Raw genomic sequence first — 22,856 nt, 5'->3', positions numbered from 1 at the left:
ACCTTCCATATCCTGACATTTGAAGGCTCACATTCTAAAGAGTTCCCTGCCCACACATCACAATGCACCCTAAAGCCAAATCGGATATTTTATAAACCTGAACCTGAACTCATTCAGAGTACCTTGTCATAACATGGCAGAAACTTGGGTGCAGACTGCCCAAACCTACAAAAACAGAAAATACATAAAACAGAAATCTTGACTATGTAAAAGTACAGGTTCATTTGAGAGAGTTTTGAAAGTGTGAGAAATAGATAACAGAAACAATAATCATTCTATTCTTTTCTCTCATACAGAAGATCACAAGAAACTTGTTAGTGAAACAAGAAGCAGAAGTTTCAGTTTGGTAGAGAAGTACCAGAAAATAGTGAGTTAGCTATATGAGAAGGATGGATGAGAGAAGTTTAAAGTGTGCTAGATACTAAACAATAATAGTGAAAAATAAATTGTTTAAAGTTTATGAAAAGGTGCCCTGGCTGGTTGTGTCTATGGTAGTGCATTGGCCCGGCGTATGGACATCCCAGGTTCCATTCCTGGTCAGGGCACACAGGAGAAGCACCCATCTACTCCTCCAACTTTCCCCCTCTCACTTCTCTCTCTCTCTCTCTCTTCTCCTCTGCTCCTGCAGTCATGTCTCGATTGGAGTGAGTTGACCCCGGGCACTGAGGATAACTCCATGGCCTCTGACTCAGGTGCTAAAAATGGGCTCTGGTTGCAAGGAAGTAAGGGCCCCAGATGGGCAGAGCATCGCCCCCTAGTGGGCTTGCTGGGTGGATCCCAGTCAGGGCTCATGTGAGAGTCTGTCTCTGTCTCCCCTCCTCTCACTAAAATGCTACTACTAATAAAAAGTTTGTGAAAAGGTTACAAATATATTCTTTAGTTATAAGGAAGTAAATATAGAAAGCTAGAGAAATAAAAGGTTTAACAGTGCTTTTCAATGGGATAAAATGAAAGACAGACAATACCGAGTGTTGACAAGAATGTGGAGGACCTGATACATCCAAACACTGCTAATAACTGTAAACTGGTACAAATCCATTGGAAAACTATTTGGAAATAACTACTTACTTAATGACCGCCAATTTTACCCTTTAAATATATACCCAACAGAATGCATATACATGTTTGCCAAAAGATATGTACAAGAATGTTCAGAGCAGTATTATCCAAACAGCCAAAGCTTGTACCAACCCAAATACCCATCAACAGTTAGATGGATAATAAATTATAAAATATTTATGCACTGGAATACAAGACAGAAATAAGAATGAAGAACTAAAATTGAAAGCATTATGACTACATGTCATAAACAGAATGTTGAGGGAAAGAAGCCAAACACAAAACAATATATAACTCGACCATTCCACTTAAATAAATTTAAAACAGGCAAAACCAACTATAGTATTGGAAGTTAGGGTATACTCCAGCTCGTAGTGATTTTAAGGGATAATTTGTGGGGCACCTGCTAGTAAAGTTTCATTTCTTCATTAAGATGTTGATACTGTGTATGTTCACCTTCTGAAAATACACTGAGCTGTAATTAAGGAATTGTCATTTTATATAACATAATGTGTGTATGTTATAATCCCATTAAAATGTTTGTTTAAAAAATGTTTGCCAGTGGGGATGAGAACTAGGAAAGGAAAGTAGTTAGAATATTGCTGCTTTCACCATGTTTTCTCACAGTAAATTTCACTATTACATTTGTTACCAAATGCATATTTTCCTTTGAAACCAAAAATTTAAAAACATGTAAAAAAAAAACCTTAATTTTTTTGCTATTTAGCACCAAATATACTTAGAGTGTGATAAAACAATGATCCAAATACAGAGAAAAGCATTAGTATTTGATTTTATTCATTGCAACAAATGCCAAAAAGAGGAGCAAACATTGCAGGAAATCACCAGGATGCAGGGATCTGAAATGACATTATGCAAATAATGCAATGGTCCCGAACTGAGTTTTCCAAACCTGGACAAGATAAGGTGCAGTGGAAATATATAAATACATTACAAAAGGGAAATGTAGGTTATATTTGAAGGTGGGGATTTTGTCTATAATGCTCCCAAGCTCTGTATGTGGGGAAATTAGATACGTTACAAATGACACCACATCATAATGAGATTACTAATTGAACCTGAAGTTATTCTGGAAGATGGCATTTTCCTCTATTTCTTCGCTAATGCCTTGGGGCGGGAGGTTGGGGATAATCGGCTTCAAGAATTTGAACTCATTTGACCCGGAACCTCCAGTCAGACATATCTCATATTGGTAGCTTTGGGATAGGGTCCCAGTACCGGCGACGTCCACCAGGTGGCCCGGAAAGCGGCCCTCGGGTACCGAGCAGCCACCCACCCAGGCGGCCCTGCTCCTCCTGCACAGCCGCACCGCGACGAACGCCAGCACCGAGAACAGGAAGAGCGACGACACCGACGCCAACGCGATGACCAGGTAGACGGTGAGCGGGTCGGCCTGGGCCGCGTCGGCCGCCGCTTCGGGCAGCGGCAGGTAGGGCTGCGAGAAGCCGTCCACCAGCAGCACGTGCAGCGTGACGCTGGCCGAGCGCGGCGGCTCGCCGTTGTCCTTGACCAGCAGCAGCAGCCGGTGCTTGGCCGCGTCGCGCTCGCTCAGCAGCCGGGCCGTGCGCACCTCGCCGTTGTGCGCCCACACGCCGAACAGCCCGGGCTCCGTGGCCTTGAGCAGCTGGTACGACAGCCAGGCGTTCTGGCCCGAGTCGCCGTCCACCGCCACCACCTTGCTCACCAGGTAGCCGGGCTCGGCCGCCCGGGGCACCAGCTCGGTGCAGGGCGCCGAGCCGTTCTGCGGCGGGTACAGCACGAAGGGCGCGTTGTCGTTGGCGTCCAGCACCTGCACGCGCACCAGCGCCTGGCTGCTCAGCGCCGGGGCCCCGCGGTCTGTGGCGCCCACGAGGAACTCGAACGCCTGCAGCGCCTCGAAATCCAGCGCCCTCAGGGCGAACAGGTGTCCGTTGTCCGCGTTGATGGACACCAGCGAGGCCAGGGGCAGGCTGGGGTCCTGGGGCGGCAGCAATGAGTAGGTGACCTGGGCGTTGGAGCCCGCGTCTTTGTCAGTGGCGCTGACGCTGCCGATGTGCAGGGCGGGGCTGTTGTTCTCGCGGATGAAGAGTGTGTAGGAGGTTTGGGTGAAGACTGGGGCGTTATCATTGACGTCGGAGATAAGCACTGATATGTTGTGCTGTGTTTTCAACCTGGGTGTACCCAAGTCCGTGACGGTGATAGTGACATTGTACTCTGCCCTGCTCTCTCTGTCCAATGGCCTCTCTGTCACTAGGGTGTAAAAGTTCTTGAATGTGGGTTTCAAGAGAAAAGGAAGATCATTCTGGATGGAACAAACCATCCTACCGTTGTCCCCAGAGTCTGGATCAGAAACACTGAAAACAGCAACTACAGTCTCTGGGGAGTTCTCTGGGGTAGAGCTGGCGAGTTTCGACATGGTCAGTTCAGGGGCGTTGTCATTTACATCCATAACCTGGATAGCTACAGAGCATTTTCCTGAAAGGCCCCCACCGTCTGTGGCTGCAATTTGCACATTATAATATTGACTTGCCTCGAAATCCAATGCCTTTTTCAGACGAATTTCTCCTGTTATTTCGTCTATTACAAATGGTTGAGTAACTTCATCGCCTTGGACTAGAGTGTAAGCTACATTCCCATTCATTCCTGCATCTAAATCTCGAGCAGAAACAGTGACAACTAAGGAGTTTAGGGGGCTGTCCTCGGGGACCTGTGCCTCATAGAGAGACTGTAAAAACTCAGGGGCGTTATCATTGATGTCCACAACTTCAATGCGGACCGCAGTGGTCCCAGATCTCCGCGGAGCCCCCCCATCCACCGCCATGAGGGTCAAACTGAGCTCGGGCTGCTCCTCCCGGTCCAGCGCTTCGTCTAGCACCAGCTCTGGGTATTTTCTGCCATCTCTGAGATTTTGAGTGACAACATGAAAATGGGAGTTGGGGCTAATTGTGTAGTTCTGAACGGTGTTGTTACCTATGTCAAAGTCCTGTGCTATTGTCAAAGGAAATACAGTCCCCGGCTGGACGCTTTCTGGAATTTTTAGGAGCATTTCCCTGTCTAGGAACTCTGGAGAGTGATCATTTATATCCATGAGCTGCAGATCAGCTTGAAAAAACTGCACCGGATTTTCCAGTAATAGTTGGAATTGCAGTATACAGGGATCTGTAGCCCCGCACAGCACCTCCCGGTCTAGTTTTTCACGTAGAAGCAAATTCCCGGTCTTTATATCGAGTCGCAAGAGCTGTTTGTTTCCATTGTAATGGATTCCCGCGCCCCGGGTAGCCAGTTCCCCCACCCTGAGCCCCAGGTCTTTTGCCAAGTTGGCCACAAAGGAGCCACTTTCTGTTTCTTCTGGAATGGAATACCTAATTGCTTCAGAACCAGACTCCCACAAAAGCAACAATATAATAAGAAAGGTAACTTGCCTTTTCTGTGACGTTTTTGCTAGCGCAGTCTCCATTGTTCAGACCCAGTTCAAGAAGGTGCAATTTCTTCAACGCGGTGTACAATCAACCCAGATGATTCCGTTAAATAACCTCAAATTACATCTCTCTGAAGGATTCGCACTAGAATGATGCCCTCTTTGAAGAGCTCAGCCCCCTAGATCTTACGTAAAATGCCTCCTTCTTTTAGGAAGCAGAGTTCTGATTCCTAGCTTAATGGCGTCCCGGGTATCCACAGAGCCCTTCATTCAAATTTCAAGCCTGCAGCGCCACCAGGCGTCCTTATTTACTATTGCACATAATATTTGCTATTTCATTCAAAATTCTAACTCTTGGTGTGTATCAATATCCTTTTAAGTCGCAGAAGTTCTCCCCATCATATCTTCAGTTCTTAGTTATTGGAATTTCTAAAAAAATATTTTCTGAATTAACTTTAAATGAAATAGTACTTTTCAGAATAAACTAAAATGATATATTTGCATTCCGCATAAAAGTATCTTTTGAGTACTGAGCAAATGTTTTCCTGTGGGATTTTGTTTGATTATATTCAAGAAATAAGTGTTAATAGATGTCTACAAAAGTTTACAAATGTTACTTTTATCTTTAAATAAACATACATCAGAAAAGAATACAAATCATAATTATATCATTTAAAAAATTTTCAAAAAGTGAGTGCACTCTTATACATAGAACCTAAATTAAGATGAAAATATTAGCAAAACCATATAAGCCTTCTTCTTTCATTGTTTGGTTACTAACCTCCCCCCCTAAAGATAAGCATGCTCCTAACATCTATTATCATAAATTTTTTTGTCTTTTTTTGAACATTTATACAAATGGAGTTACAGAGTATTACTCTTGTGTTTGCTTTCATTCACTCAACATTATGTTTGTAAAATTTGTTGCATATTGATTTTATTTTATTCTCATTCATTTTTACCATTGTATTGTATAACTATACCATGATTTGTTTATTTAGTCTTCAGTTGATGGACATTGGAGTTTTCCAGTTTGGGGATTTTTGAGTAGTGCTGTTATGAACATTCTTGTATACTGTATGTCATTTGGTGTCTTTCTGTACATTTATGTTTAATATATTCCTAAGAGTTACATTGCTGTCCTTTTTTTTTTATTTTTTTAAAATTTTATTTATTCATTTTTAGAGAGGAGAGAGACAGAGAGGAAGAGAGAGGAGAGAGATATAGAGAGAAAGAAGGGGGGAGGAGTTGGAAGCATCAACTCCCATATGTGCCCTAACCAGCCAAGCCCAGGGTTTCGAACCTGCAACCTCTGCATTTCCAGGTCGACGCTTTATCCACTGTGCCACCACAGGTCAGGCACATTGCTGTCCATTAAGATGTATACATACAGTTAGCTTTAGTAGGTATTGGAAAACCTTTTTCAAATGCAGTTTTACCAAAATCAGCAAAGAATGAGAGTTCTAGTTGCTCCATATCCTTGTCAACATTTGATATTGTCTTTTAATATTAACCACTTTGGTGAGTGTATAGTGATATTATATTGAACTTTAATTAGTATTACCCTGACAATTAATTAAATCAAACACATGGAAAATTTCCACATGTTTATTGGTCATTAAGGTATATTCTTGAGAAGTGCTTGAGGCCTTGGCCGATTGGCTCAGTGGTAGAGCGTCGGCCTGGCGTGCAGGGGACCCGGGTTCGATTCCCAGCCAGGGCACACAGGAGAAGCGCCCATTTGCTTCTCCACCCCCCCTTCCTTCCTTTCTGTCTCTCTCTTCCCCTCCCGCAGCCAAGGCTCCATTGGAGCAAAGATGGCCCAGGCGCTGGGGATGGCTCCTTGGCCTCTGCCCCAGGCGCTAGAGTGGCTCTGGTTGCGGCAGAGCGACGCCCCGGAGGGGCAGAGCATCGCCCCCTGGTGGGCAGAGCATAGCCCCTGGTGGGCGTGCTGAGTGGATCCCGGTCGGTCGGGCACATGCGGGAGTCTGTCTGACTGTCTCTCCCCATTTCTAGCTTCAGGAAAAAAAAAAAGTGCTTGAAAATCTTCTATTTCTCTATTAAAGCTATTTGCCTTTTCTCCTTACCCATCTTTACAAGTTCTTAATACATTCTGGGTATAATTATTTTTTCAGATATATATGTTGCAAATATTTTCTCCCACTCTATGGCTTAGATTTTTAACTCTCTTATGGTATCTTTGGTGAACAAACCTTCTTAAACTTTAATTTAATCTAATTTGTCAATATTTCTCAATGGTTATGGTTAGGGCTGTTTTCTCTTTAAATCTTTGCATATGCCAAGGTCATAAAAATATTCTTGTAGGGTATTTTTGAAAAAATAATTACTTTATTCTTCACATTTACAGCTATAAATTTTTGAAGTTAATTTTTCATATAAGTGAGGTTAGGGTCAAAATTTATTTTAAATATAAACATTCAAATGACTTTGTGCCATCTGTTGAAAAGGTCCATTCTCCATTGTTTCTGAAGTATCATTTTGTAATAAATCAGTTAACCATAGGTCTATTTACAACTCTTTTTTTCATCTGACCTGTGGTGGCACAGTAGAAAAAGAATCGACCTGGGATGTTGAGGTCATCAGTTTGAAAACCTGGGCTTCCCCAGTCAAGGCACATATGACAAGCAAGCAATGAACAACTAAAGTGAAGCAACTATGAGTCGATACTGCTGGCTCCTCCTGTCTCTCTCTTCTCTCTGTAAAATCAATAGCTAAAACTTTTAAAAAGACTCTTCAAAATTTTTTTTCTTTGTTTGTCCTGCATACCATAGTGTCTTAGTTACTATAGCTTAATAATAGGTTTATTTTCTAATTGGTAAGTCCTCTAGTTTTATTCTTTTTCTTCAAGACTGCTTTGGTTATTATTGTCTCTTGTATTTAGATTCAGCTTGTCCATTTTCACAAAGAAATCTGCCGAAATTCTGTTTAGGATTTTATTAATGTGTAGATTGATTGGGGAGAATTGACATAATTTCCAACATTGAGTTTTGCAACTATTGAACATTATGCATCCCTCTATTTAAAATATTTGGCCTTCATTGTCTATTTTTGTTTTACAACAATAGAATTGTCCTGGTTTTCAAAAGGCATGCATTTTTTTGAAGTTATTTGAATCATGTTTACTACTAAAGTCTAATCATTGAATTTCAAAATGTTGATCTACTGCATACCAGTGTGGTGGTGATCTGTAGGTGGTAAGGAATGGCCTATACTTTATCAATACACACCAATTCATATACTAATATGCAGAATAATTCATAAATTTACTGCATAAATTTATAAAAGTAGGTTCTGGGTGTTTGGTCAGTCTCATTTGGTTGATTGTACAAATTGACTTTTCTGGCTTAAATAGAAGAAGTGAACTCGGATTTCCATAGTGTTGAAATATATTGGTGAAAATGTCAATGTGATTTTTTGATATCACACATAAAAACTATTTCATTTAAATAGCTAATAATAAATGAAGTCATGAAAGTTGACTACCATATTTATGTCCAATATATTTGTATTTAATTTTGGTCTCAGTTTTAAAATCACTTTCTCATTTCAATTTTTAAATTGGATAAAAGCTAAAAAGCTGTTTCAAAAATAACTTAAACAGTAAGTCACTTTCTTTTTTTATTTCACTAAATTTTTAGGGAAAAAAGTAACTCAGGAAAAAGTGCAAGCAATTAAAGTCTAGTAGGATAACACTTGAAATGTTAAGTAGTTGTTTAGATTATAAAGCAAGCTTATATTGTGCCAAAATTTCAACTAAGTAGTCTGATGATAATATTCATATAAATTTAGTTGGAAATCACATGATCAATTTCATTTCTATTTCTAGTCTTATTGCCCCAAAGGACAAAATAGCTTATTTCTTACAAATGAAAATTCATCATAATTGAAAAAGTAAATTTACATCAAATATGTGAAAGCTACATTGACAACCAACACAGAAGATAAGTTAGACATCAAAGACAAATCACTGTTTTGTTGACAAAGGCTGTCCATGACTACAAAGTAGATTAAAGTGAAAAACTGGTCTCATCTGATAATCACAATTTAACAGAATAACTGAAGCTCAGGAAAAAAAATATCTGACTCTTTTGAAAGGTGGAGAGAAGCTGCAGGGGAAAAAAAAACAAGAGAAACATACATTAAACTACACTGGAACTTCTATTTACAGGGAAAAAAAAGAAAGAACAGGAAGTATATGATACCCTCCACATTTTGAATCCTATGAAAGGATTTAGGATTTAAGGTTCTAGGATCACTTTTACACAATATTTTGCCAGGCAGTGACTAAGTTTTTTTCTAGTGAAATTGATACAAAATTATATAAGATTTTCTCTAATTATTATTTACAAATGAGAATAATTTTAAAAATTATAACATTAGTAAGTACTATGGAGCACTTACAATGTGAGAGGTAAGAAGCAACCAAATAAAATCTCTAGCATATGTGGTGCTCACAATGGGAGAAAGTCACAATTTTAGTGTATTGTTTTAATAAAATGTGTGTTTATGTACAAATTGGGAGAAATGGGTATGTTAAATTATATGCTCACGATTATTCAGGGGGCATAGCCTGGTAGAATCATCAACAAGAAAGGGCTAGGTAGCTATAAAAAATTTCAAACACTTCGGTCTTACAAAGATAAACATATAAGAACCACAAATACTATATAGAAATGCAAGAATACAAAAAAGCTTTAAAATATTTCATTTAAAAGATATTGATTAATTAAAAAGTTGATTAAAACAAAATTTCTTTTTATACTAGACTAATTTTTAGTCATGGAAAGATTAATACCAAGAGAATGTAAATATGGAGAAAATACTCAATATTTAGTGTAACTACAAATGCTCAGTCCAATTAATAATAAAAGGAAGAAATCTAGCATGATTGGGGACATGCATTGATTTGAAATAGAGATATACATATTTAGAGAATAATAAAATTTCTGCAAAGAAATGCATTGCAATGGCAATTTGTTTTGCCAAAATTAAGGAGAAGCTCATTTAGCCAATACAATACTTAACTGAATACAAAGCTACTCCGGCAATTGCGAGGCTTTTTAGTTTCTCTCTCAGCATCCTGAACCAAGAGGTTGGGGAAGATAGGCTTCAGGAATTTGAACTCACCAGTCCCAGGGTCTCCCGTCAGACACACTTCATACTGGTAGCTCTGGGACAGGGTCCCCGTGCCGCTGACGTCCACCAGGTGACCCGGTAGGTGGCCCTCAGGCACCGAGCAGCCACCCACCCAGGCGGCCCTGCTCCTCCTGCACAGCCGCCCCGCGACGAACGCCAGCACCGAGAACAGGAAGAGCGACGACACCGACGCCAACGCGATGACCAGGTAGACGGTGAGCGGGTCGGCCTGGGCCGCGTCGGCCGCCGCTTCGGGCAGCGGCAGGTAGGGCTGCGAGAAGCCGTCCACCAGCAGCACGTGCAGCGTGACGCTGGCCGAGCGCGGCGGCTCGCCGTTGTCCTTGACCAGCAGCAGCAGCCGGTGCTTGGCCGCGTCGCGCTCGCTCAGCAGCCGGGCCGTGCGCACCTCGCCGTTGTGCGCCCACACGCCGAACAGCCCGGGCTCCGTGGCCTTGAGCAGCTGGTACGACAGCCAGGCGTTCTGGCCCGAGTCGCCGTCCACCGCCACCACCTTGCTCACCAGGTAGCCGGGCTCGGCCGCCCGGGGCACCAGCTCGGTGCAGGGCGCCGAGCCGTTCTGCGGCGGGTACAGCACGAAGGGCGCGTTGTCGTTGGCGTCCAGCACCTGCACGCGCACCAGCGCCTGGCTGCTCAGCGCCGGGGCCCCGCGGTCTGTGGCGCCCACGAGGAACTCGAACGCCTGCAGCGCCTCGAAATCCAGCGCCCTCAGGGCGAACAGGTGTCCGTTGTCCGCGTTGATGGACACCAGCGAGGCCAGGGGCAGGCTGGGGTCCTGGGGCGGCAGCAGCGAGTAGGTGACCTGGGCGTTGGCGCCCGCGTCTGTGTCAGTGGCGCTGACGCTGCCGATGTGCAGGGCGGGGCTGTTGTTCTCGCGGATGAAGAGCGTGTAGGAGGTTTGGGTGAAGGCGGGGGCGTTGTCGTTGACATCGGAGACCAGCACGGTTATGTTGTGCTGCGTTTTCAGTCTGGGGGTCCCCATGTCGGTGACGGTGATGGTGATGTTGTACTCGGCCTGTCTCTCTCTGTCCAGCGGGCTCTCTGTTACCAGGGTATAGAAATTCTTGAAAGTCGGTTTTAGAACGAACGGCAGATTATCTGGAATAGAGCAAATCATCTTTCCATTGTCCCCAGAATCTCTATCTCGAATTCGGAAAATAGAGACTACAGCCTCAGGAACATTTTCTGGAATGGAGCCGGTGAGTGAAGAGATGGTCAGTTCAGGTACATTGTCGTTCACATCCACCACCTCTATGACGACAGTGCCTTTTCCAGAAAGGCCTCCTCCATCTGTAGCCTCAATTTCCACGTAGTAAGATTTAATTTGTTCAAAATCCAATTTCTCCATCAGTAGAATTTCTCCTGTGGCTTCATTTATTGAAAACGTTTGCTTAATTTCATCTGATGCCTGGAACAAGCCATAGGAAACTCTCCCAAAGTTCCCAGCATCTATATCCCTAGCTAAGACTGTAAGAATTGGGGAGCCTAAAGGGCTGTTTTCCGGGACCTGCACCTCATATGGAGTGTGCACAAACTCAGGAGCATTGTCATTGACATCCATTACTAGGATTTGCACGGTGATGGTGCCAGACCTGGGTGGAGACCCGCCATCCAGCGCCATGAGAGTTAAACTGAACTCGGGCTGCTCCTCTCGATCCAGTGCTTTGTCCTGCACCAAATCTGGGTATTTCTTACCCTCACTATGATTTCGAGTAAGAACATGAAAATGAGAATTGGGGCTCATAGTGTATTTTTGAAGCCCATTGCTTCCCACATCCAAATCCTGAGCTAACTTTAAAGGAAAAATTGTCCCTGGCTGGCTGTTTTCCGGTATTTTCAAGAGCATTTCCCTAGTTGGGAATACTGGGGAGTGGTCATTTATGTCTTGGATTGATAATTCTCCTTCAAAAAATTGCACAGGAGTTTCCAGCAACACTTGGAAGTGCAATACACACGATTCAGTGGGGCCACATAACTCTTCCCGATCTAGTTTCTCCTTCAAAAGCAAATTTCCAGTCTGACGATCCAGCAGCAAGCGCTGCTTGTCATCGTCAGACACCACCCGGGCCGACCGGGCGGCCAGTTCCCCAATTCCCAGGCCCAGGTCCTTGCTCACATGGGCTACAAAGGAGCCGCTCTCTGTTTCTTCCAGCACAGAATAACGAATAGGCTCGGGGTGAGCCTGAGACAAGAATACCGCCAAAATAAAGGCCATCACTTGCCTGTTTGGTTGAATTCTCTCAAGCGTCTCCATGTTGGAGCCCGAATGCTTATATCCAATCTCTTCAGCAACCAAAAAAAGACTTGAAATATTCAATGTCGATTTCTTGCTTGGTGGAATCCTCACAAATTGCTTTGAATCTTAAATTCGTTTGGTATACGCTCCCCCAAACTCGTTGGTAAGCCAGTACCTCTGGCAAAGCTTCTTCCGTATGTTTTTTATTCCTTCTTGGAACAAAGGAATACGCGAGCTTTTTAGGGTTTATTCACAATCTTAGCCTGCAGCGCCACCCTGCGTCTTGATTGAGAAAATATTCTCCAAAGCATATTTAGGAAGTGTCCAACATTAATCCCTTTTTTGAAGTGTATAGAACTTTTACAGAGTTGTTATTCCATTAAATTGCATGACTCAATGTTATTACATTACATTTCAAAAGCCAAAATACTTTTATGAGCTGAAAACAAGAGGGTTTCTTGGTTTTCCCACACCCTAATCAGTGGAACTTCAAAGAACTCCATTTGCCCTTTTCATAATCTAACTAGGGGAGATAAACACTTAAAACATTGTAGTTTATAATAACTATATTTGTTAGTTTTCAAGTATGTGAGGAATTTATGATAGTGCAAAGGTTTGTTACAATGTTCTGTACCACATGGTCTCAGGAGGCTAGTTTTCAAAGAAAAGTTACTATCGTTCTGCACCAGTTTGCATACCAATGATACAGTTGAAAAAAGAGGCATCTTGCTTTTCGGAGAAAAACAGGAAGCCCAGGTTTAAAATATTTCAATCTGTGAGTAAAGGGTGCCTCAGGCCTTGATTGCTCACATATGATAAAGAGACTTATTTATAAAATGAATTCCAGCATAGTGTATAGATACTGTAATTGTCCTGATACAGTAAATTAACTGAGGGTTCATGAGTTTATTGGCTTCGATTAGTATATTGAATGGAATGTCATTTATCTTGGCACATATGGGATTACCCCTCCTTAAATATGCTATAACTTAATTATTTAATTTACTTAATAAATTATAATTTATGTTGAATGAATTATTCTTAAATCATGCCAACAATCTTAGATTCTAATAAAAATTATTAGAAAAAATCATTTGAAAGAAGCCTTAATTATAGTAATCATTCAATAAATATTAGTTGAATTAATTAACTCTAATGATTGTTTCAAATATATAAGAAGATTATTGTTAGATCATACATTCAGCTAATGATTATGTTTCAAATATATAAGAAGATTATTGTCAGATCATACATTCAGCCATAAATATGTCTGAAACAATATGAAATTCTGAGACATAAGGGTATAATACATGCTTAGCATTATTCAATTACATTTACTTTGATTTTAGTTTTATGAATTACCTCCTATAAGAGATAAAACAGTGATAATATTAACACACTTTAGAATTATTTCATATTTATATCAACATTAGTAATATCAACATGTAAAATAAAAATATATACCGATAAATAAATAAAAATTAGAATATTTTTTTAGATATAAAAAAAAATCAGAGAAAAGCAAAGAGCAAATTGTTCATAATATTGTAACCAAATTCTAGTTAGATTCAAGTTAAAGAGCTCAGAATATGTGCCACTATATTTTAAACATTTTATTATATTATATATTATCTTAAGCTTTTTACATATATTAATTGATTTTATCCTCCCAAAGCCCTATAAGGTGGGCATCTTATTAGCCACATTTTACAGATGAGAAAATTGAGGCAGAGTCTAAATTACCCGCTCATAGTCAGACATCATTTGAAACGGCAGAGCTAGGATTCAAACTATTACAGTGTGGCTCCAGATTCCATTGTCTTACCTAAGTGAAACTGGAGAGGTGACAATGTTTTAGATCATTTAGATCCAAACTTCAGCCTACCCTTGAGCACATAGATATCACAGGTGGAATATATTGGCATTCAAGTTTTCAATCAATATAAGAACTTTTAAAATAACTTGTCTCTCTTTATAAATAACTCGTACCAGCAAAGAGAGGCACTTACACAACATAGAAATTGGAGGAAAAACTGATGTTTTGCTAAGGTCATTAATTAGATTAAAAATTCTAAAGAATTACATGTATAGTGAATTCTTTTTAGTCTTAAATATTGGAGAAAAATATCTATGCATAGATCTTTTGAAATGGTATACAAGGTGTAAAGAAGAATGGCTTGAGAAATTTGTGATGAAACCTGACAATTTATATAATTTTCTATAGTACATACTAAATAAAAACATAGTATTTATATTTTTAATGTGACAAAATATTCAAATATATAATGTCAAACTTATCATATATCTTCAAAATCAAGAGGTGTGAGTCCTCCAACTTTGTTGTTCTTTTTCAAGATGCTTTTAACTCCTCTGGATCCCTTGAATTTCCATATAAAGTTTAGGGTCAACTTACCAATTTTTGATCCAAATAAACCAGGTGGTATTTTGATAGAGATTGCATGGAATATGTAGACTAATTTGGAAAGTACCATCTTAACAATATTAAGTCTTCCAAACTGTGAACGCTTTCTATTTTTTGTTCCAATTTCTTTCAGTGATGTTTTGTAGTCTTCAGTGTACAAGATTTGCACTTATTTTGTTAAATTTGTTTCTATGTATTTATTCTTTTTGATGCAATCATAAATTAAATTGTTTTCTTTATTTGGGGGTTGTCCAATGCTAGTGTACAGAAACACTAATTTATTTTGTTTATTGATCTTGTCTCCTCCAACTTTGTTGAACTCATTTATCAATTTTAGTAATATTTTTTTGTGGATTCCTTTGGATTTTCTTTATGCACAATTATGTCACCTGCAAATATACCTTAACTTCTTCATTTCCAAATAAATAATTTTATTCTTTTTCTTGCCTAATTTCCCTGGCTAGAATTTTCCAGAAAAATGTAAAATATAAGCAGTGAGAGGAGACACCTTTGTTTTCTCCTGTTCTTAGGAGGAAAGGTTTCAGTATTTCACCATTAAATATGATGTTAGCTGTGGATTTTTATAAATGACCTTTATCAGGTTGAGTGCATATGCTATTATTTCTAGTTTGTTGAGTGTTTCTAACGTGAAAAGGTGTTGGATTTTGTAAAAAAAAAAACTGCATTTATTGAAATGGTTTGTTCTTCTCTATTAATAAGGTGTGTTGCATTGATTGACTTTTGTATGTTAACAAATCTTGCATTTCTGGGACAAATCCCACTTGGCTATGTTATGTTGCTGGTTTGATAGTATTTTGTTGAGGATTTTTGCATCTATATTCATAAAGGATATTGACATTTCATTTTTTTTCTTGTGTTACTTTTGTCTAGTTTGGGCATCAGGGAAAGACTGGACTCATAGAAAGTTTTGGGAAGTGGTCTCTGCTCCTTTTTTAAAGCCAGCTTGTGAAGAACTGGTGTTATTCTTTGTACATTTGGTAGAGTTTACCAGTGAAGACATCCAGTCCTGGATGTCTGTGGAAAATTTTTGTTTGTGGAAAATTTTTTGATTGCTGATTAAATCTTGTTAAATAGGATGAGACATTCAGGATGAAAAAATTTATTTCCCCAGAGATAAAAAAAATTTAAGCAAAAATCCACTCAAATGATAATAAGAGAATACAATTGTAATATTTGATAATCTCCAAATTGTTCCAGAAGTTGAATTTCTCACCGAAGTCTTTCCTTGTGGATAGCCCATATTAGTTGGAGAAAATGACTTCAAAAATATGAACCCTTTTGTTTCTGATATTCCAGTCAAAAACCTCTCACAATAATAGATCTGGAACTAAATCTTAGTGATGTTGATATTCCCAAAATGCTCAGAAAATGGCCTTTGAGAAGCAGTTCACTGAAAATTCCTTGTTCATCTTCTATGTCTAAGCATCATTAAACAGCTGAATCAAATCAGTGAACAAGAGGATTCTGTGGGTGGTTCAAGGAATGGTAGAAAGGGCTGGGATGGGTCCTAGATTAGGTGTAGCATGAAGTGTTTTTTGGTTGTTCTTAATAACAGCACCAGCTTGTGCCTAGCTGCACCTGTCACTTAGGAACCTAGATGTGCTTCCAGGTTGTAGGCCCACATGCTAAACATCAAGTACTCATTTTGAGACCTTGAATTATTGATAAAATATTCATGAGTTCTAACTCAAGTCACCATCCAGAACTATAGTCACCATCCAACTTCTACCCAGCACCAGCTCAGTGCACAACATAGAATTGTTTTGCAGAAGGTTTTCTTTGTCATCCAGCAAGCTGTGTGTCATCAGGAGCACCCTGTGCAGCACTGTCATGGATATTAATCAAGACCTTGATTTTTTTTCTCTAGGTAATACCCATGTATCACTTCAATTACTACTCAATTTTCCTCAAATATAGGTTGTTTCTGATTAGATTCTGTTTATTTATTCTGAAAATTGAAAAGTTAAAATTGTCTCCATTAGCTCCCACATCTAAAGCCTTAACAGACACATGACAACCAAGCAGAGGGTGACATTCCCTGATATTTTTGCCTTATAGAGCAAATGCAGAGTAGTGCCACCAAAGACAGACTAGGACCCAGCACAAACACATCATTAGGTTTTTGTCCAGAACTTCTACCTATGTGTGTGGCAAAGTTGAGCTACACTTCTTAGTCAAAGCTTGAATTTCTAGAGCCTTGGCCTCTTTCTCCCTTCCACAAGACTGCCAATACCAGGTATGAGGGAATCCTCCAATATGAGATGAGTTCTCATTAAAATATCACCAAGCATACAAGGAAGACTAAAGCTGAAAAATAGACTCAACAAATAAAAGAATGAATACATAAGAAGTAGAGATTCAGAACAATATGTAGAGAACTTAAAAGTAAAAGATATTTAATTTCCTCAGACAAAAAAAAAAAAAAAGAGGAAATAGTGATTGTAGGGAAAAATCAAATTGTGAAAATCTGCCACATGGAAATTATAGTTACTCAAACAAAAAAGAGTTCAGTATTTTGGGTAAATCTGAAGGTAGGACCTAGCAAGTATCAGAACACCGAAAGTAAAGAAAAAAATCTAAAAGAAAGTAAAGAAATTTACATATAAAAGAATGAGAACTGGACTGATATAATTTTTTATCAAGTTTTAAATACCAAAAGAACAGAAGAAAAATAACTTAAAAATTTTATGAGAGGCCTGACCTGTGGTGGTGCAGTGGATAAAGCGTCAACCTGGAAATGCTGAGGTTGCCGGTTTGAAACCCTGGGCTTGCCTGGTCAAGGCACATATGGGAGTTGATGCTTCCAGCTCCTCCCCCCTTCTCTCTCTCTCTGTTTCTCTCTCTCCCTCTCTCTCTCTTCTCTAAAAATGAATAAATAAAATAAAAAAAAAACAAAAAAATTTATGAGTAATCAAACTATTGCTTAAGATTATGAGTATTAAACATAAAAATTAGTTTGAATTATGACTATATATTTTCAGTTTTAAAACATATAAGAAGCAAAAGACTACCAGAATAAAATAGTGGAGAATTGTTTTTGTATCTTTTTAAAAGTCCTCATTTGGGCTGTTTCCAGATCTTCGCTATTGTGTCCCTCAGAGGATGAGTGGATTAAAAAGCTTTGGTACATATATACTATGGAATACTACTCAGCCATAAGAAATGATGACATCGGATCATTTACAATAACATGGATGGACATTGATAACATTATATGGAGTGAAATAAGTAAATCAGAAAAAACTAAGAACTATATGAATCCATGCATAGATGGGACATAAAAATGAGACTCAGAGACATAGACAAGAATGTGATGGTAACAGGGAGTGGGGTGGAGGGGTGGGGAGGGGGCGAGGAAGGAGAGGGAGGGGGCAGGGGGAGGGTAAGGGCACAAAGAAAACCAGATAGAAGGTGGCAGAAGACAATTTGACTTTGGGTGAGGGGTATGCAGCATAATCAAAGGTCAAAATAATCTGGAGATGTTTTCTCAGAACATATGTACCCTGATTTATCAATGCCACTGCATTAAAATGAATAAAAATAAGATTAAAAAAATAAAAAATAAATAAAAGTCCTCATTTACAAGGAAACCATATTTAAGGATTAAGGAAGATGTATTAAAAGTATAAGTTACTTCACTAGTTTTAATGAGTGATGTCTAAATATAGTTCAGTCTCTTAACAATCTATATAAAAGTTTAAAATTCATTTTATTCTCTTTGCTTTTCAGTGTTAAAAACTAGATAGTGAATATCAAGAAAATGTTTATTTATGAATTGGTGTGTTTTCAGAGAGGATAAAAGGCAAGTGTATGCTATCTAAAATTATGTTTTGAAAATAAATAATTGGTCATTTTAACAAACTATAAAAGTTATCTCTGAAAGTATAGCCTTATAATTGGCTATTTTAAAGTTTTTCAAATCCTTTGGTATCTTGCAAATTTTACTTAATTTTGATAGCATAAAGACTAACCAAAGTTTAATAGAATAACCAATGAGAGGGATATACCATTTGGCCTAAAAAGAACCACCCTCTAACTTTCCACAAGTGAATACTTCCCTGGCTCCAACACTATCTGGGACCCAGTCAAGTAAAGAGAAATCTTGATCAGAATTATTTGCCTTTTCCCTCTCTTCGTGAAAACTCAGCTAAGTGTGACAAGAAGGAGGAAAACATCTCATTGAAAGAGACAGATTCAAACATTTCTATAAAATACTTAATGAATGAAAGGAAATATACTCTTTATTCTGATAATAAGTGATTCATTTACACATTCGAGTCTCAGTTACATAAAATGACACCATTTATAACTACACTTTAATGTGTAAAGCCATGTGTCAATCTTAAATCCTTTTTCTCTTTTGGGAATATTGAAAAGTTATGAGAAATTTCAGTTCCCTTTCTTCTTGTAACAAGTACTCAATTTCTGGAGTTCATGCTTCTAGATGAGAAAATGCCTATGAGAAGAATATTTATTTTTTTCTAATTAACTCCTCTAATTGGAGACAATATTTTATTACTTAAAAATAAGTTTTTCTCTATTACTCAAAATAGCCATGAAATTTGATGCTTTGGTGGCTCCCAGATTTTATTCTTAGTTGTAGCTAATTTCGATTTTCACAATGATTTTGATTTCTCCTTTTTAGAACTTTCTATTCTTGCACATCCTTTTACCTAGACAATAGGAGGCAGAATGCTGATCTGTATAAACAGTGTTTATCCCCGGATCACATTTAATTCTAAATCATGTCAGGTTGAAATCTGAAGAAGGGAAGTAAGACAGGAAATGAAGAAAAGGTAACCCTTAGATGTTACCACATAAATGCCAGGTAGATATTAATTTTTGAAAAGATTGGTACACTGCTTTTACCATAAATCATGTAGAGATCATATATACATATACTTTCTTCAAATTTAAAAAAGGGCCCTCTGGCTAGTAACATTTATATCTCAGAATTTACAAACCAAACTGTCATCCCATCAGATGCCTTGCTAAGCAATGTTTTCATACCAAATGGAAAAGCAGAACCACTTGAACAAAATGCTTTCTGTTTAATGTGTCCTAACTTATGAATACACTTTAGGCAAATCTAAGAGTAATTTGCCCTATTAGCCTACATATTACTCACTTTTGGCCATATTAGCATATGCAATATTGAAATATTAATTGCAAATATAAACAGAAAATGAATTAAATGTATTACTATACCCCTAAAAACATATTGTGCCTTAAAAATGGTACATCTGAAAGAAAACACATTCTTATCTACCTACAACTTCATTAGCCACAGAAAAGCTGCTTTAGAAATATTACACAGAACATTATCTGACTGTGTTTTGGATGTAGAATTTGAAATGAGTTCCTTAAAATACACGTATCTGAGATCACCACTAAAAGTTAATGAATTTATTTTTAGTTGCCTATTAGAAAAAGAAAAGAAAGCATTAAGATTGCATTGGTAAGACAGAAAAGAGAAAAAAAAAGGAAAACATGCAAAGATGAACTAGATAGAAACTAAAATCAATATATAAACAAAACGATTATCAACTAAAGATTCCTGGTTTTAAAAAATTTTGTAACCAAATAAAGACTTTTTGACTCTTTTGTTAATGAAATAAACCTAAACTACTCCTGGAATTGGAGTTCTGCATTACTCTTAGTGTCTTGAATCAGACCACTGGGGAGAATCGGTTTGAGGAACTTGAACTCACTGGTCCCTGAGCCTCCCATGAGACACACCTCATACTGGTAGCTCTGGGACAGGGTCCCCGTGCCACTGACGTCCACCAGGTGGCCCGGAAGGTGGCCCTCGGGCACAGAGCAGCCACCCACCCAGGCGGCCCTGCTCCGCCTGCACAGCCGCACCGCGACGAACGCCAGCACCGAGAACAGGAAGAGCGACGACACCGACGCCAACGCGATGACCAGGTAGACGGTGAGCGGGTCGGCCTGGGCCGCGCCGGCCGCCGCTTCGGGCAGCGGCAGGTAGGGCTGCGAGAAGCCGTCCACCAGCAGCACGTGCAGCGTGACGCTGGCCGAGCGCGGCGGCTCGCCGTTGTCCTTGACCAGCAGCAGCAGCCGGTGCTTGGCCGCGTCGCTCTCGCTCAGCAGCCGGGCCGTGCGCACCTCGCCGTTGTGCGCCCACACGCCGAACAGCCCGGGCTCCGTGGCCTTGAGCAGCTGGTACGACAGCCAGGCGTTCTGGCCCGAGTCGCCGTCCACCGCCACCACCTTGCTCACCAGGTAGCCGGGCTCGGCCGCCCGGGGCACCAGCTCGGTGCAGGGCGCCGAGCCGTTCTGCGGCGGGTACAGCACGAAGGGCGCGTTGTCGTTGGCGTCCAGCACCTGCACGCGCACCAGCGCCTGGCTGCTCAGCGCCGGGGCCCCGCGGTCTGTGGCGCCCACGAGGAACTCGAACGCCTGCAGCGCCTCGAAATCCAGCGCCCTCAGGGCGAACAGGTGTCCGTTGTCCGCGTTGATGGACACCAGCGAGGCCAGGGGCAGGCTGGGGTCCTGGGGCGGCAGCAGCGAGTAGGTGACCTGGGCGTTGGCGCCCGCGTCTGTGTCAGTGGCGCTGACGCTGCCGATGTGCAGGGCGGGGCTGTTGTTCTCGCGGATGAAGAGCGTGTAGGAGGTTTGGGTGAAGGCGGGGGCGTTGTCGTTGACATCGGAGACCAGCACGGTTATGTTGTGCTGGGTTTTCAGCCTAGGGATCCCCATGTCGGTGACGGTGATGGTGATGTTGTACTCGGTCTGTCTCTCTCTGTCCAGAGCTCCTTCGGACACTAACGTGTAAAAGTTTTCTACAGATGGTTTTAGGACGAAGGGAAGGTTGTTCTCAATGGAACACATCATTCTCCCATTGTCTCCAGAATCTAGATCAGAAACACTGAAAACAGCCACCACAGTCTCTGGCGAGTTTTCTGGGATAGGGCTGGTAACCGACGACAAGGTTAGTTCCGGTGGGTTGTCATTGACATCAACTACCTGAACTATCACTGTTGATTTTCCTGAAAGGCCTCCTCCATCTTTGGCTTCTATAACGACTTCATAACTGTTAATTTCTTCAAAATTCAAATATTTGACTAGTTGGATATCTCCAGTAATTGGATTTAGTTGAAAAGTTTTGCGAATTTCTTCAGAACTATGAAAAAATGCATAAGATATTGTCCCAAAACTTCCCGTATCTAAATCAGAAGCGGAGACAGTAACAATAACAGAATTAAGGGGGCTGTTCTCTAGGACTTGAACCTCATAGAGCGACTGTGTAAATTCTGGGGCATTGTCGTTTATGTCTAGGACCTGTATGTAGATCTGGGCCGTCCCAGACCTGGGTGGAGACCCGCCATCCAGCGCTGTGAGCGTTAAACTCAACTGAGGCTGCTCCTCACAGTCCAGCGCTTTGTCCAGCACTAGTTCTGGGTACTTCCTTCCATCCCTACGACTGTTTGTGAGAACGTGGAAATGGGGATTAGGAGTGACCGTGTAGTTTTGGAGACTGTTTCTTCCCACATCCAAGTCCTCAGCATTTCCCAATGGAATTATTGTTCCTGGAGGCGTGTTTTCTAAGATTTTCAGCTGCATTTCATTTTCAGAGAATACCGGAGAATGGTCATTGACGTCTATGACCTGAAGCTCATTTGGAATAAACTGCAAAGGATTTTGCAGTAAAATCTGAAAGTGCAGTATGCATGGCTCTGTGAGGCCACATAGCTCCTCCCGGTCCAATTTCTCATGTAGTAGCAAGTCACCGGTCTGATGGTTGAGCTGAAAATGCTGTTTGTTCCCTTTAGACACAACTTGGGCCCCCCTCACAGCCAGTTCCCCGACACTCAGCCCCAGATCCTTTGCTAAATTGGCTATTAAAAAGCCCCTCTCTTCCTCCTCAGCTACAGAGTAGCGTCTCGATTCGGATCCAGACAGAGACCCACCCAGAAAAACAAAGAGAAACAGGACTTGCCTTTGTCTAAGAAATCGCTCCCCTCTGGACTCCATTTCACTTTCTGCAATATTCCTCCAAGAAATACTGCCAAGTTGAGCCTCCGACAGCACTGGGAAACTCAAAGTCTTCTTCTCCCAACCGTTGAAGAAGGTCTAGCGAATAATCCCTTCCAAGGCTTAGATTTCCTTGCTTAAAAAAATCCGTCCAGGCTCACAACCCCTGGTGTACTGTACCGGATTGATGCGTCACTGAGTACGCGCAGTGCCTGTGGTTTAATTCTCCTTCTTAGTCAACAGCGCCACCATGTGTTCGATCGCAGTTTCAAATTCTTGGAGACGCTCTGGGAGCTTTAGTTGTTTTGATCTTTTTAATTGCTTATTCCCCTTACTAAGACCAGTTGAGGCTACTGGAGGAGTTTCTTGTTATTTGAGTTTAAAAACATAATCTAGAAAAATTAAATGTGTTCTTATCTAAATGACCTAACTGTCCCTGGCAGAGTCCTCATTTATAAGATTTCGAGGAAGTGGACACCTGCTAGGGCTACCATTTCCCCCGTTTGTAATTATTATATATAAATTTGAAA

At 40.5% G+C, this 22,856-nt stretch overlaps 3 protein-coding genes across 3 annotated transcripts; all 3 read right to left on the bottom strand.

Annotated features, from left to right (window-relative positions):
- Positions 1-1,851: 1,851 nt before the first annotated feature.
- On the bottom strand, positions 1,852-5,209 carry LOC136333508 (protocadherin beta-5). The gene has a single exon (XM_066272739.1). The coding sequence runs from the start codon at positions 4,514-4,516 to the stop codon at positions 2,129-2,131; it is 2,388 nt and encodes a 795-aa protein (XP_066128836.1). The 5' UTR covers positions 4,517-5,209; the 3' UTR covers positions 1,852-2,128.
- A 4,231-nt stretch (positions 5,210-9,440) lies between these two features.
- On the bottom strand, positions 9,441-12,097 carry LOC136333507 (protocadherin beta-4). The gene has a single exon (XM_066272738.1). It carries the CDS (start codon positions 11,904-11,906, stop codon positions 9,519-9,521), a length of 2,388 nt encoding a protein of 795 aa, XP_066128835.1. The 5' UTR covers positions 11,907-12,097; the 3' UTR covers positions 9,441-9,518.
- A 6,457-nt stretch (positions 12,098-18,554) lies between these two features.
- On the bottom strand, positions 18,555-22,491 carry PCDHB3 (protocadherin beta 3). Its single transcript, XM_066272737.1, has one exon. It carries the CDS (start codon positions 22,324-22,326, stop codon positions 19,957-19,959), a length of 2,370 nt encoding a protein of 789 aa, XP_066128834.1. The 5' UTR covers positions 22,327-22,491; the 3' UTR covers positions 18,555-19,956.
- Between the last annotated feature and the right edge of the window lie 365 nt (positions 22,492-22,856).

The sequence above is a fragment of the Saccopteryx bilineata genome, chromosome 4 (genome assembly GCF_036850765.1).
Source record: "Saccopteryx bilineata isolate mSacBil1 chromosome 4, mSacBil1_pri_phased_curated, whole genome shotgun sequence".
NCBI classification, from domain to species: domain Eukaryota; kingdom Metazoa; phylum Chordata; class Mammalia; order Chiroptera; family Emballonuridae; genus Saccopteryx; species Saccopteryx bilineata.
Note: the sequence above shows the minus strand (reverse complement) of the source record. Positions and strands in the feature narration are given on the sequence as shown.

Bases quoted from the DNA above. Each gene is read 5' to 3' on its own strand.
- LOC136333508 (XM_066272739.1), bottom strand. From the start codon at position 4,516: ATGGAGACTGCGCTAGCAAAAACGTCACAGAAAAGGCAAGTTACCTTT.
- LOC136333507 (XM_066272738.1), bottom strand. From the start codon at position 11,906: ATGGAGACGCTTGAGAGAATTCAACCAAACAGGCAAGTGATGGCCTTT.
- PCDHB3 (XM_066272737.1), bottom strand. From the start codon at position 22,326: ATGGAGTCCAGAGGGGAGCGATTTCTTAGACAAAGGCAAGTCCTGTTT.